General features: G+C 41.1%; 1 protein-coding gene across 1 annotated transcript in view; it reads left to right on the top strand.

Moving 5' to 3' along the window:
• Positions 1 to 15,896, top strand: part of CHFR (checkpoint with forkhead and ring finger domains) — a 39,450-nt gene that overhangs the window by 14,527 nt on the left and 9,027 nt on the right. Inside the window, exons 7-10 of the mRNA XM_031956428.1 lie at positions 4,715 to 4,874; positions 5,257 to 5,411; positions 5,525 to 5,687; positions 11,816 to 11,958. Coding sequence (XP_031812288.1) covers positions 4,715 to 4,874; positions 5,257 to 5,411; positions 5,525 to 5,687; positions 11,816 to 11,958 — 621 coding nt within the window. The remainder of the gene's footprint in view (positions 1 to 4,714; positions 4,875 to 5,256; positions 5,412 to 5,524; positions 5,688 to 11,815; positions 11,959 to 15,896) is intronic.

The raw sequence follows: 15,896 nt of genomic DNA, 5'->3' as shown, positions 1-15,896 counted from the left end.
GCATAATTCCATCAATTCTATGAGTCCATTCCTGATCAATGAATAATTGGGTTATTTCCATTTTTTTTTTTTTTTGTTGATAGTGATAATGCTACCGGGAATGTTTTTATACAAGTCTTATTTTTCTTGTTAATGTGATTGTGGGTTTTTTGCACCTTTAATTCAGCTTTATTTATTTTCAGATCTGTATTTTCCTTCAAATTCCCGCCTCACAATACTCTCCATGGGAAAATACAACCCATTACAAACATGTGCAGCCAAGCAAAACAAGTTTACACAAAGGCCATGTACAAAACAAAATGTTTCTGTCTGCACTCTGAGTCCCCCACCTCTCTCTGGAGGCAAGCAGCATGTTTTGTCATGAAAACTCTGGAATTGTAATGGTAGAATATGCTGATCAGAATTCCTAAGACTTTCAGTTATTTGTCTACGATATTGTTGTTATTGAAGAAATTGTTCTCCTGGTTCTTTTTATCATGCTGCATCAGTTCATACAAATCTTCCCAGGTTTCTCTGAAACTATGCCCCTCATCATTTCTTACAGCACAATAGTAGTCCGTCACATTCATAAAATATAATTTGTTCAACCTTTCCCCAGTTAATGGGCATCTCTTCAATTTCCAATTCTTTGCCATCTCAGAAAGAGCTGTTGTAAATTTTTGTTTTGTAAATAAGGATCTTTTTCCTCTGTCTTTGAGCTCTTTGAACTATAGATCTAGTATTTCTTGGTCATAGTTTCATGGCTTTTTGGACATAGTTGCAAATTGTTTTCCCAGGATGACTGGGCCATTTCCACCAATAGTGCAACACACCCTTCAAACCCCCAACATTTTAATTTTCTTTTTTTTATTATTATCTTAGCTAATAATAATGGGTGTGAGATGATAGCTCAGTTATTTTAATTTGCATTTTTAATTATTAGTGATTTAGAACATTTTTTTGCATGACTATTGATAGCTTAAATTTCTTTCTTTGAAAATTGTCTATTCAGGTCCTTTGACCCCATATGTTAATTGAAGAATAGTTCTTATTGTAAATTTGACTCAATTCCCTATATATCTGAGAAATGAGACGTTTTTTCAGAGAAACTTGCTTCAAAGACTGTCCCCAGTTTCCTTCTATTCTTCTAGTATTAGCTAAATTGGTTTTGCTTGTACACAACTTTTTAATTTTATGTAATCAAAATTGTCTATTTGATCTCTTTTCGACATTTATCTTATTTGGTCATTAACTCTTCCTCTATCTATAAACCTGACCAGTATTTTATTCTATGCTCCTCTAATTTGTTTATGATATTTTCCTTTATGTCTAAATCAGATACTCAAAAATTTTGAGTTTATCTTGTTATAAAGTGTAAGATATTAGTGCATGCCTGGTTTCTACCAAACTGATTTCCATTTTTCTAAGCAGTTTTTGTAATTCTTGCTTTAATAGTTGGGATTTTGGAGTTTATCCATTCTGTGGCTATTGTGCTCATTTGTGTCTGAAAACCATATGCATGATCTCTTCCACTCATCAGCTTCTTTGTGTCTTACCCAATATTGTAGAGTGCAGGAACACTGAAAAGATATACTTAAGGTTCAGTGTGATTAATCCTACAGCAAGGTGTTAACTCAGTGGAATTGATAAGACAATGGTTATCTAGTTTAGCAAGGTGATTAATAGTTCTCTAGTTCAGTATGGTAGATGTAATCTTACAACAAATAAAGGTTCCCTAGGATATAATGATTGGTTTATACTCAATATGATGAGTGGATTTAATTGTAATAGAGTGTATAAGGACCAATAAGGACTGGAAGAAAGACATTCCATCTCCCATCATCCTGGTGGCTCTCCTGCCTTCTGCATTCCTCCACCGAGACCAAGGCCCATCTGAAGGTCCCCCAGAAAGCTAGCCCGGCCCCAGGTGAAGGAGACAGACTATGAAGGAGATAATAAAGACTTTGGACTTTATTCCTGACTGAATGATTATTCTGCTGAGACCAAAGCTGGTCCCAAGGTCCTCCAGAAAGCTAGCCCAGTGATCACGCCCTTCTAAAACTTATGTAATTCCCTAATTATATTGATAATTATAGCTATTTAGTTTAGTTAGAGATTTGGTATTGATAGGCCCTTCTATTTCTCTCTCTGTGTCTCTGTGTCTCCCCCCCCCCCCAACTCTTTTATTGATTCTTTTTGTTCTTCCAAGTGAATTTTTTATCATTTTTTCTAGCTCTATGCCAAAAACCCTTTGGTAGTTTTATTGGCATGTCACTGAATAAGTAAATTAATTTAGATAGTATTGTAATTTTTATTTCATTGACTTGATCTACCTATGAGCAATGAATATTTTTTCCATTAATCAATTAGTAAACATTAATTAAGCACCTATTACATGCCAGGCACTTTGCTAAGTGCTAGGGGTACAAATAAAAAAAAAAAAAAAAAAAAAAGACAATCTTTGCCCTCAAGGAGCTTATAATCTAACGAACTGGGGAGACAATACACCAAAGGAAACTAAAAAGCTGTGATGTTGGGGAGAGATGTCTAATCATTGGGGCATGCTGAAGAAGGCAGCGCACTTCAGCCAGGTGAAAAATGAGGATGAGGCTGAACTGAATCTTCTCCTTAAACAGAGGTTTGAAGTTCATAGCTCTGGCCTCAGATCAAAGGGAGAGAGTCCCAAAGCTGATGAGAGTTTAGAGGAGGATGAGGTTATTCTTTGGCTCTCTTGATTTGTGTAAAGAGTTCCTGCATGTGTCTTACCAGATAAACTACTAAGTTCATACTTTATGTAATTATTTCATTTTTTAAAGTTTCCATTGATTTTTTTCTGTTTATATTACTATAGTATCTTGTGTATCCTTCTTTCTCCTCATCTCAGAGAGCCATCCTATATGATGATTTTTTTGGAAAGGGGGAAAGATTTAGCACAACTGATTAATATATTGAAAAAGTCCCCAAGCATGTGCAGAACTCCATGTTCTTCCCACTCCCATGAAGGGCAGATTAGGGAACTCTTCTCTCTTTTCATTTGAATCTCACTTAATCTTTACTGTTTTATTACATTTACTTTTTTTTTTTTTTTTTTTTTTTTTTTGGTGGATATGTCATTATTCTTTCATTTACATTGTAGTTACTGTGTATATTGGTTTTTTTTTTTTTTTTTTTTTTTTTTTTGGCTCTTCATTATGTGTCACTGCATACATGATTTCTTAGAGCACAGTAATATTCCCTTATATTTACACACCACAATTTGTTCAGCCATTTCCCAATTGATGGACATCTATTTGTTTCCAATTCTTTGCCACAGAAATCCTACTATAAATATTTTGGAGTAAACAGGGCCCTTTTTATTCATCAGTGGCTTCCTTGGGATGTAAGTTTAGTAATAGTCTCTTGTTCAAAGGGTAAAGACCTTTTACTCATTTTATTTGCATATTCCAAATTGCTTTCCAAAATGACAATTCCATTGTATAGTTCTACCAAAAATGTATTAGTAGCTATCTTCCCACAATCCCTCAAACATTGACTATTGTTATATTCTTTTGCCAATATGCAGAGCTGTTTTGTTGCACAATCACTTTATTATTAGTGATTTAGAATATTTTTTCATGTGGTTGTGAATCTTCACATTTCTTCTTTTGAGAACTGTTTGTTCATATCCTTTAACCATTACCTCTATTACAATTGGAGAATTGGAGAATAACCATAAAACTATATAAGCAATTAATAAATAGAAGACCATTACCTATTGGAGAATTGGTCTTCTATTTATTTATTGCTTATATAGTTTTAATAATAAACCCTTACCAAAGAATTAAATATTTTTTTCCTATTTCATTACTTCCTTTCTAATGCAAGATGCATAAATGTTATCTATGCTTAAGCTTTTCAGTTTCCAAGTTCCTTTTTTTTTTTTTTAAATAAATATAGTATTATGTTCCTTCATTTACTTTCATCTTTTTTCAAAGATGGCCCTTTTCCACCGGCTCTCTTTCCCTTACCTCTGATCCCCTCTTCTCATTTGTTACACCTTTTCCTTTAGGATTTTGTTTTTTAATTCCTTTCTTTCCTGTATAACCAAGCAGACATGGTTTTTCCTTAGTTAGGTAGATTCCCCTGGCCTCTCCTCCCTTTCAGCTAATCCTGTTCATTAGTTTAAAAAAAATTTTTTTTTTTTGCAGTCCTTTCCAAAAAAGGATTTCTCTGACTCTTTTCATTATTTGTCTTCTCTTACTGTTTATTCCAGATGCTCATTCTCTGATTCACAAGAGCCCTATAATTATCTGGTCTCTTTCTTTCCTCTGTGTTCCTCATGTCAGATTCCCTGGTCTGTATTTGAGGTCTCTCTTTTATTTACTTTCTGCCGCTGCCTTGTAGGGCTGTCCCTGTGGGTTCCCCTTTTCTATTCAGCCTCATTCCCAGCATTGTGCCTATGACTGGAGTTGACAGAGACTGCCCTGTGGCAGGGCCATTCCCGCCATGTCCTTAATCATCTAATCCTAACCCTAACCCTAACCCTAACCCATTCCTTTTCATGTGGACCTTTTTTTGGTATTTGCCTGAAGTCTTGTCCTTATGTCTATCTCCCATCCCCATCCCCACCCCAAGTGTCCCTGCCCTCAGCCACTTAGGGTCTCTCTAAAGGAGATACCCATGAGCCCCTCGGGTCCTGTAGTTCTGCAGAAGAGTCGGAACCCACTCTTACTGCTTACTGCCCTTTCTCTTCCAGATGGGCATACGAATCTGAGTCTGCAGTTGTCTGTTGCAGACCAGTGTAAAAACAGCAGGGCCGTTCCTGAGGAAGTGAAAGCAGAAAATATGAAACCAGACAAAATGGAAGAAACTCTCACTTGCATTATTTGTCAGGAGTTGCTGCACGACTGTGTGAGGTAGTCTGCTGCTGGGCTGGGGGATGGAAGGGGGCTGGGGCAGCTGGGACAAGACTGAAGGGAAGTTTTCTGAGAAATGTAGTACCGGGACCCACCTCTGTCAGGCTCTCTGGTTCAGGTAGCCCCAGGAGGCTTGTAGGGTCAGAACTGGGTAGACTCCTGGATGTTTTGTGGACTAGGGCCCCAACACCACAGAAGCAAAGGGACTTGCCCACAGTCGCCCATCTGGTATATGGGACAGCTGGCATTGACCTTGGGTCCTCAATTCAGAATCTGTGTTTTTTACCCCATCTTACCCCCTAAAATCAGTGCACATGGGCAGAAGCCCCCATCTGGGTGGCAGGCCTCCGTGATGAATGAGCTGTGTTGTCTTTATGTTCAGTCTGCAGCCCTGCATGCACACCTTCTGTGCCGCTTGCTATTCAGGTTGGATGGAGCGATCCTCCCTCTGTCCCACGTGCCGGTGTCCGGTCGAACGTATATGCAAAAACCACATCCTGAACAACCTGGTTGAGGCCTACCTTATCCAGCACCCAGGCAAGTACCAGGAAGCCCACCCCTGGCCATTGATAAAGTCGCTGAATGGCTGGAGGCCTGTCTGGGGGTCTGTGCTGCCTTCAGCTCTGAGAGAGTTTCCTCCTGAACCCTAGATAAGTGCCGTAATGAAGAGGATGTGCGCAATATGGATGCCAGGAATAAAATCACACAGGACATGCTTCAGCCAAAAGTCAGAAGGTCCTTCTCTGATGAGGAGGGAAGTTCCGAGGACCTGTTGGAACTGTCTGATGTGGACAGCGAATCTTCAGATATCAGGTGACCCCCCCTCTTCCCCTCCTGTCCCATCTAGGATCCTCCTCAGTGTTGGCCTGCAATCACTGATGTTTTCACAAACAATTCTTACTCCCTTTTTGGATTATTCATAAAATAATAGAATTAGAGAACTTTGAGATTACCTCTCCAGACCAGCCTTCCATCTGTTGGAGGCTCCCTTCTCAGCAACCTTTGACTGCTAGTCATCCTGCCTGTTAGAAACCTCCAGAGATAAAAACCCTCTACTTTCCAAGACAGGTCATAAAACTGAAGTACACATTGGTTAAGGAACTTGTCCAGGGATATACAGTGAGTAAGTGTCTGAGGTGGGATTTGAATTCAGGATATTCACCGGCCAAACTGGGCATGCTGTCTTGTTCTTTCTTTTGTTTAGCCATAATCTAATTCCTTTGTAATTTCACACACTGGTCCTTTTGGTCCTAATTCTATCCTTTTAAACCAGCCTGGACATAATATATAGAAGCCCAGAAGAAAGCTAATTTTGGATCTCATTTAAATGTTCTGCCTTTGATTCTTTTGACTTTATCACATATTGCTTTTTCAGACCCTTCAGAATCCAAATCTCTCACTTTCAGTTTGTTCCTCTTAAGGTATCACAGCCGGAACTGAACAGAGTTGGCTACCCACTGTGGCGTGTATCTCTTGCTTTGGAACTTTATGCTTTTTTGTCAATTCAGCCCAAGATTATATTAACTCTTTTTAGAAGTTACATTACTTGATTCATATTGCATATACAGTAAATTAAAACTGATTATTTCTCTTGTGAACTGATATTAAATCCAAATCAGCCCCATCCTGTACTTGGGCAGGTAACTTTTAGTTACATTAGTACATTTTACATTTTACATTTACATTTACTTCAAGGTTTTTTTGGTTTTGTTGGTGTAGGACTCAGCCTATTGTTGTAGATCTCAATCTATCTTTATTTTAGGAGTCTTTGAGAGTTGCTTAAGATGAAAAAAGCATTACCTAGAGTCCAATCTGGTGATGATCCACCTGAATCTTTTTTTTTTTTTTTAATGGCTTTTTATTTACAAGATATATGCATGGGTAATTTTTCAGCATTGATAGTTGCAAATCCTTTTGTTCCAACTTTTTCCCTCCTTCCCCCAGATGACAGGTTGACTGATACATGTTAAATATGTTAAAGTATAAGTTAAATACAATATATGTATACATGTCCAAACAATTATTTTGCTGTATAAAGAGAGTTGGACTTTGAAATAGTGTACAGTTAGCCTGTGAAGGAAATCAAAAATGCAGTTGGGCAAAAATAGAGGGATTGGGAATTCTATGTAGTGGTGGTTCATAGTCATCTCCCAGAGTTCTTTCCCTGGTCCACCCTGAATCTTGCTAGACTAGATCTTGTACAGTAGCTGTCCAATCATCCTAATAGTGGATATTTATTCTTATTATAGTTCATCTTTTTAGAGTTTGACTTTCCAGCCTGTTGAGATTTTCTCAAGTTCCAACCTATTTATATAAAATACTATTTATTCCTTCCAGTTTTGTATTACTACATATGTGGTAAGTGCATCATTTATAATTTGACCTAGATAAAAACGAGTGCAAGATTAAAGTCAAAAATGCAATCCTGTAGTACTTTACTACACTTTGATTCTCCATGTTGACAACTCTTGATTGGTACAATCACCCACCCACACTCACTCTGTGCACTTACCTGTCTTCCCATGCATCCTTCATAAAGGACCTGCTGATGTTCCAGAGAGACCTTCCTCTAGTCTTTTAACATTACATGCTGACCAGTTGTCTGTGTGCTGAAGTTGGTTAGCTCATTTGAAAGTTTGGTGATTTTAGCTTGCCAACATGTATGCTCTGATTAACTTAGGCTATCAAATGTGATGGGGGGAAAAATTTGTAGAAAACTCCTAATGGTGCCCATGAGAGCTTTACAATTAAACAGTGGAAGCAAGACAGATTAAATCCAGCAGCCTCTTCTCCCCAAATACTCCCTCCCTCCCTCTCCTACTATAATGCCTTGTAAATGCAGAGGTGTGACCCTTAGTTCTGCAAGATCAACCCTGTAGAAAACAAGTTCTGGCAGCTCCCACCAGTCTAGGAAGGCCTGGCATTGGCTTGTCTCTTACTTTGAGACCAGCCCAGTTAAATTCAGGGAGGTTTCATTACCAGAATGACCACAGGAGATGATAAATTTTGCAGTCACAGCAACTCTATCTAACTAATAGAGGGGATTGTAATCAGCATCAGTAGAGGGAATATGACTCGCACCCAAGAAATCATGAATTTTTGAGGTATTAAAGTAGATGAACTCACATGTGCAAAGGAAACAAGATTAAGAGTTCAAGGAAATATTATTATGTTAGGGTGATGTTCAGTGGCTAGGATGTTCTTCAGGTGTGGATGGAACTAGAAAAGAAAGTGGAAAATTGTGGGCTTATGAGTGATCTTGGAAGATTCTGGTCAGCAGTTAACTCTTGATACAGCCATGGTAGACCGTCACTGGAGACGCTCTCTCTTCCTCTCCCTCCTTCTTCTTTTCCTTCTCTCCCATTTCCACACTAGAAAAGCCCAACATTTGGTATAGATATCTATATGGAACCATATGTCAGTTCCTTCTATAAAGGTGAAGAGCATTTTTCTTCAAAGGTCCTTCATTATCAATATGAATATTCTTGTTACTCAAGGTACTTTAATCTTCACATTTATTCTGTATAATGTTGCTCTTACTGTATACAAAGTTTTCTTGGTTTTGTTCATTTCACTCTGTATTACTTAATGCATGCAAACACTCATGTGAGTCCATCTTTTTTCTAAAACAACCTGCTTGTCATTTTTTTTCTTTTTCTTTTTCTTTTTTTTTAATTAAAGTTTTTCATTTTCAAAATACATGCAAAGAGAATGTTTGTGGCAGCCCTCTTTGTAGTGGCCAGAAACTGGAAATTGAATGGATGCCCATTAATTGGAGAATGGCTGAATAAATTGTGGTATGTGAATGTTATGAAATAACATTATTTTGTTATGAATGTTATGAAATAATATTATTGTTCTGTAAGAAATGACCAGCAGGATGATTTCAGAAAGGCCTGGAGAGACTTACATGAACTAATGCTGAGTGAAATGAGCAGGACCAGGAGATCATTATAGACTTCAATAACAATACTACATGATGATCAGTTCTGATGGACGTGGCTTTCTTCAACACTGAGATGATCCAAATCAGCTCCAATAGAGCAGTAATGAAATGAACCAGTTACACCCAGCAAAAGAACTCTGGGAGATGACTATGAACCACTACATAGAATTTCCAATCCCTCTATTTTTGTCTGCCTGCATTTTTTATTTCCTTTACAGGCTAGTTGTACACTATTTCAAAGTCCGATTCTTTTTGTACAGCAAAATAACTGTATGGACATGTATACATATATTGTATTTAACTTATAGTTCAACATATTTAACATATATTGGTCAACCTGCCATCTGGGGGAGGGGGAAGGGGGGAGGAGGGGAAAAATTGGAACAAAAGGTTTTGCAATTATCAATGCTGAAAAATTACCCATGAATATATCTTATAAATAAAAAGCTATAATTAAAAAAAAAAAAAACCACATGCAAAGATAGTTTTCAGCATCCACTCTTGCAAAACCTTGTGCTCCACATTTTTTTTTTTATTATAATAACTTTTTATTGACAGAACCCGTGCTAGGATAATTTTTTACATTATCCCTTTACATTATTACTTCTGTTCTGATTTTTCCCCTCTCTCTCCTTCCACCCCATCCCCTAGATGGCAAGCAGTCCTATATATGTTAAATATGTCGCAGTATATCCTAGATACAATATATGTGTGCAGAACCGAACAGTTCTCTTGTTGCACAGGGAGAATTGGATTCAGAAGGAAGAAAAACAAAAATGCAAACAGTTTACATTCATTTCCCAGTGTTCTTTCTTTGGGTGTAGCTGCTTTTGTCTATCATTGATTAATTGAACCTGAGTTAGGTCTCTTTGTCAAAAAAATCCACTTCCAACAGAATACATCTTCATACAGTATCGTTGTTGAAATATATAATGATCTCCTGGTTCTGCTCATTTCACTCAGCATCAATTCATATAAGTCTCTCCAAGCCTCTCTGTATTCATCCTGCTGGTCATTTCTTACAGAACAATAACATTCCATAACATTCATATACCACAATTTACCCCACCATTCTCCAATTGATGGGCATCCATGCATTTTCCAGTTTCTAGCCACTACAAACAGGGCTGCCACAAACATTTTGGCACATACAGGTCCCTTTCCCTTCTTTAGTATCTATTTGGGGGATATAAGCCCAGTAGTATGTGCTCCACGTTTTTGCCTTCCCTTCCTCCACCTTCCCCTGGACGGCAAGTAATACAATTTGTTAAACATGTGCAGTTCTTCTATATACATCTCCACAATTATCTTGCTGCACAAGAAAAAATGATCAAAAAAGAGGAAAAAATGAAAAAGAAAAAGCAAGCAAACTAGAACAAAAAAAATGCTTTGATCCATACTCAGTTCCCACAGTCTTCTCTCTGGGTGTAGATGGCTCTCATCATCACAAGATCCCTGGAACTGCCCTGAGTCACCTCATGGTTGATAAGAGCCATGTCCATCAGAATTGATCATTATATAATCTTGGTTGTTCTCCTGACTTCACTTCCTCCTCGTTATTTCTTATAACACAGTAGTGTTCCATTGTGATCATTTGGTCATTTCCCAGCTGATAGGCCAGAAAATGAATCTTAAATTCCATTTGTCCAGCTGAGAGTTCTTTTGATTGTATAGAGGCTGGGTAAGACCTTCCTAGAACTTTTCAGGTTGGCTTTGTATGGCCCACATAGGTTTGGATCTGTGGGATTCTATGAGAGGGAGACAGCTGGGTAATAGGATCATAGATGTGGAGTTGGCAGGGCCCTCAGAATCCTCAAGCTTCCAAGAAGCTCCTACTCTTTGTCAGACACAGAAACCCAAAGAAAAGCAAGCACTAGTCACTGCTCTCAGTGAACTCAGTCTAATAGGAAGAAAACATGGAAACAATGATGTAGAAACAAGATACAGATAGGGTCCACTGGGGATACTCTCACCAGGAAGGCACTAAAATTCAGGAGGATTGGAAACAGCTTCTTACAGAAGGGGAGACTTTGACTGAGACCTGAAGGAAGCCAAGAGACAAGAAGAAGAAGAGAATTCTGTCTTTGAGAAAGAAATAGCCAGTGAAAGTGCCCAGGGGTGTGGGGGAGAAGTGGGGTATCTCAGTTAAGGAAAAGCAAGGAGGCCTTTATCACTGGAGCATGGAGACATCGAGGGACAATGGCAGTGAGGTATAGGAAGACCAGAAAGATCCACACGAGATCTCCTGGGAAGTCCCAGATGCCCAAGGGAACAGCCCAACCCACCCAGACATGCCCCTTAGGGAGTTGACTTTGGCAGCCTGCAGTCAGGAAGGGCTGGAGGACAGGACACCAGCCTGCAGGCCACGCAGTGGTGTGGACAGGACCCTGAGGGCTTGCTCTTGAGGGTGAAACCCCACCAAGGCAGGAAGGACCACACCAAGCTGTTGGTTCCACATTGAGGGGAAAGAAGAGTCTGTCTTGAGGGTGATGATCCTAGGTGACAGAGACCATGGTGGTGCTCTCAGAAGTGATAGTGAAGTTAGGAAGAGGGTGGGAACTGGAGCGGAGCATGGTGAGTTCAGTGTCCCTGGGCACCCCCTTCTAGATGTCTGTATAACAGGTAGGTTGGAGCTCAGGAGATAAGTTAGAACTGGATAGATGGATCTGAAAATCCTCACCCCTGGGAGCTGCTGAATTCACCCAGGAAAGGAGTGCAGGGGGAGAATAGAGGGCCCAAGACAGAGGTTTGGGGGTCCAGGCCCACTTTAGAGGTCAGGAAGCCACTTTAGAGGAGGGGAAGGGGATTGGCCCCCAGTCACAGAGGCAGAATTCACCAGTGTTCCCTCCTCAGCCTAGCAGATGTGACCGATCCAGTTGCCTCCAGGCTGGAGAGGAAGTGAAGCCCATGGACATCAGGGGCATGATGACATGCCCATCGTCACCAGAATCTGATGAGGGAGCTAACAGTGGGCTGAACACTGTTTGTCTTTCAGCCAGCCGTATGTGGTGTGCCGACAGTGTCCCGGTTATCGCAGGCAGGCCGTGCCACCCTCCCCCTGTCTGCTGCCTGAGAGGGACGGAGGTGCCTTCGAGGCCCCTGCAGATGCCCCCTCCACCTCTGCCAGCTTTCCTGCAGGTGAGTGACATCAGAGTAGTAGTCCCTGAGGCTCGGGATGTGCTGCTGCGGGTCCAGAGGTGGAAGCCCCTCTGTAGGTGGCACCATGGGGAGGCGAGAAGAGAGAGGGCTGGATCTGGAGTCACAGTACTCGGTGGGAGTCCGCACTCGGTCATTTGTCAGCTGTGAGACCATGGCCACATCATTTTGTCCTTTGGAGCTTCATTTTCCTCCTCTGTGAAATGGGGATCATTACAGCAGCACTGACTGCCTCAGTGTTGTACAGAAAGTGTTCAGAAACACAAGCTCTCAGGGTCAGGGAGGAAAGTCTTCCATTGGAGTTAATTTTCCAGGTAAATGATGCTTTCCTTTAAAAGTTCTAAAACTTGGTTTAATTTGACAGTTTTAATGGAAATCCTTTTGAAATGTGTTTTATACTTCTTTGCCTTCATCACAAGGGTGTTCTAGCTCTCAGTCTTATGATCGCATCCTGCTGGCTCTTGATGACCTAACCTGCTTATGTGTGCTCTTTTGTTTTTCTGTTTTCTTCTGATTATCAGCTGTCACCCCTTACCCCCATCATGTGGTTTCCCTTGGGGTCCTTCCCAATCCCTTCCAGTTTGCGATTTCTGACCTGCTTTGGCTTAAATAAACAAGCCAAGGCATCAAGAAAATGCATGCTGGTGGCCACATCCAAAACTTTGGGATGAGGGGATGGTTAACTGCCATGTTAACACATTTTTGGCCCTTTTGGGACTCAAAATGTTATTAAGTCCTTCAAATTCAGTAAGAAGGAACTTCCTCTTCCCTTCATTAGAGCCCCCTAAAAAAAAAAAAAATCAGCATGTGATAGCTTGTTCAGGAAAAGAGTACTTGAATCCTAAGAATAAATAGTGCTTAGGTGAATAGCTAATGAAACACACAAAGAAGTTTCTGAATAGCTTTCTTTCATTCTAAACTAAATTTTTTTTTTTACTTTTGATAAAGGTCTGACTTCCATTTTAAGCATTTATTGTCCAGTCTCTTCTCCTCCAATACCTGTCCTATGGAAAGTGTAGGTGTGGAGCTGGAAGGAGGTCAGAGAATAATCAGAATTCAGTCCAAGCCAACACATATTTAGTACCTGCTGTTTGGGCACTGGGCGAGGGAGAATGTTTAGACAAGATCCTGCCTGCCTGTGTAGATCCTAGAGTCTAGTATCTCTGTGGGACAAGGGTCTAAGAGGCGTACAGAAAGGTAAGGAGAGGCCGGTACAGCCGGGGGAGGGAGAGCAAGGATGTGTCAAACATAGGGATCAGCTTTCCAGCTGATCAAGGGCATGGTGGCAGGGAAAGCCCAGGGCACGTGTCAGTAATGATTGTACAGTAACTGCACTTATTATAGCGATTTAACAGTTAACCCATGATCTCATTTGAGCCTCACAAGAGTCCTGTGAGGCAGCTACTACAGGTATTATTATCCCCGTTTTACAGATGAGGAAACTGAGGCTCAGAGAGGTTAAATGACTTGCCCACAGTCATACAGCTAGTAAATATCAGAGGCGGGATTCGAGTCCAGGTCTCTGCTGACTCCAAGTCCAGCACTCTTCCCACTCTGCCGTTCTGTACAGGGGATGGTAAGTAGTCCAGTTTGGGCAGAGCCGAGATTGTGTCTAAGGGGAATCCCACGAGAGCAGATGAGTCTGTGGAGGGCCTGAGACGGTAGGATGAAAGTCGGGGCAGAGGAGACACAGGTGCATCAAGGAAAGGAATTGGCAGCCGGGCAAAAGCTGCGACAAGCTGGGGAGAAGGTCAGCATGCACTCTATGAGGGGCTAGGAAGGACGGTCCATGCTGGAAGAGGTCAGTGGGGAAAGAGGAGGTGGCCGGCGCCAGGGAGACTGATGGGACCTAGGAAGGGGAAGAACGCCAGGCTTTTAGAAATAAAAAGCTGAGTGGACATGAGGCTGTTGGGGGGAAATCTGAAGAGGCTCTCTGGGGAGGTAGTCAGGTTTAGACACACTGAGTTTTAGAGTTGCTAATAGGCCCTCCTGATAGAATTGTCCTGTGGGCAGATCTTGGGCTTGGGCAGATGGTGCTGGGGAGATAGGAGCTGGCCGGGGAGCCTGCGAGGCGGAGGGCCCAGAAACACTCACTATCAGGGCTTGGGGGTGTAAGTCCAAGACAGGCAGGCAGGCTAGACCTCAGCTCTGGCCCCGGGGGGCCCCCTGGAGACAGTCAGACAGACACAGTCCCATGGAGCACAGCCCTAAGTAAGTGGACTGGCCTTTCTCTTGCAGGTGTTTCTTCTACACCCTAGAGTTCTAAAAGGAGTCAGTCAGGACATTTGCCCTTCTCCACATTCTCCAGGCTCTCCCAGCTCTTTCCACACAGGGATGGGCAGTCTCTAGAGGCACTTGATGACTTGTTTTCATCAAGGACATCATGGCCTCACTTAGAATATTCCCTACTCACCAGCCCCCTATGAATCATCACTGCTCTCTCTAGTCCAGTGATCATTCTCCCTGGCAAGAAAACAAAAGTAAGAGACAATTTAAACAGAGCTCCCTTCCCTTCCTCTTCTGCATCAGGCCTTTCTTGGATCTCCTTTTCCCCCAAGGAAGTTTTAAAAAATACTTTGCTTTTATTCGCTTTCCTTGCCTGCCTTAGTTCATGCTCACACTTGTCCTTAGTTATCTACCCAGCTGCCATCTTTTACAAATGTCCTTCAGTCCAAATGTTTGTGCCTCTTTACACAATTCCCCTTCTTCTCCTTGTTGAACTCTTTGTCTTTACAAATCTTCAGAATTTCACTCTTTGGTTTTCCTTCCCTGCCAGGCCAACTTCCCCTTTAGAATTTCATGTTTTTTCCATATCTTTTGAAATCTGCTTTGTAAAAATCTAGGCTATGTGTCAGACAACGCTTGGTTTTTCTCAACTTTTCTACTACAATTTCTCAAATAGAATGGACATTACTTCCTTGAAAATTCTCATCGTTTTCATTTCAGCAACCATTTTTTCCTCATTTTTGTCGTTTATTTTTGAGGCAATTGAGGGTTAAGTGACTTACACAGGGTCATGCAGCTAGCCCTTCTTCCTTCTTGCTGACAATCAGATTTAAGACTAGAAGTTCTCACTGCTTCCTTCACATTTTTACCACCTCTCATAGGGTGTCCTCCATGCCTGGCCAAGAGCCTGTTATTTCTGCATTTTAAGGTTTGGTCAAGTAATTTATGTTTTATCCTCGGAAACTGTCTTCTAAACTAGCTGCTCCCTTCCCATCTGTGCTTGTTTTCTACTGGTGTCAGTCATGAAGATTCCCCTTAGATGCTCCAGGTCTTCCATTTGTCGGCCCAGTTGTGTTGTCATCAGCAGAGTCTTCTGGGATCTCCCCAACCAGAGGAGAGTCATAGATGGGGGGCAGATATGTGCCCTAAGGAACCTCGGGGAAAATAACCACTCTCTCTGATTGACAGAGAGCTGTCTCGGGACCACCACTATTCTTTCTTCTGAAAACTTCTGAGTGACTTTTCCTCTGACAGCTCCCCCCATCCCCTGATGAAGGTCAGCATCCCCCTTCTCTACCTCTGGAGAGCTGGAGATACTTTTTCTTTGTTTTCACTTAGAGGCCTTTTTTTTTTTTTTTTTTTTTTTTTTTTTTTTTTTTTTTAATAAAAGGAACTTTTCATTCTGTCTGTTAACTGCAGAAGGAAAGATATTCTTTGAACCTCATTACTCCATACTTTTTAGCATAGGTTAAAAATGATTTGGCTGTGGCTGAAGGCCAAATGTTCTCTGTGTTCTCTTGCCTACTTTTGTGTATGCGGCAGTGCTTCTAGTATATTTAAGTGTAGTCCCCAAAATACAGCTGTGGGGTATGTAGTAGATGCCCAGATACTTTTAGAAGGAGGTGGCTTCTCTAATCCATTATGGCATTGGAATTGTGTGGATCATTTTTCACATTTGAGGGAAAAAACACCTT

This window comes from Sarcophilus harrisii, chromosome 1 (assembly GCF_902635505.1).
Source record: "Sarcophilus harrisii chromosome 1, mSarHar1.11, whole genome shotgun sequence".
Taxonomy (NCBI): Eukaryota; Metazoa; Chordata; class Mammalia; order Dasyuromorphia; family Dasyuridae; genus Sarcophilus; species Sarcophilus harrisii.
The sequence above is the reverse complement of the archived record's forward strand: the minus strand, read 5'-3'. Positions and strand labels throughout refer to the sequence as shown.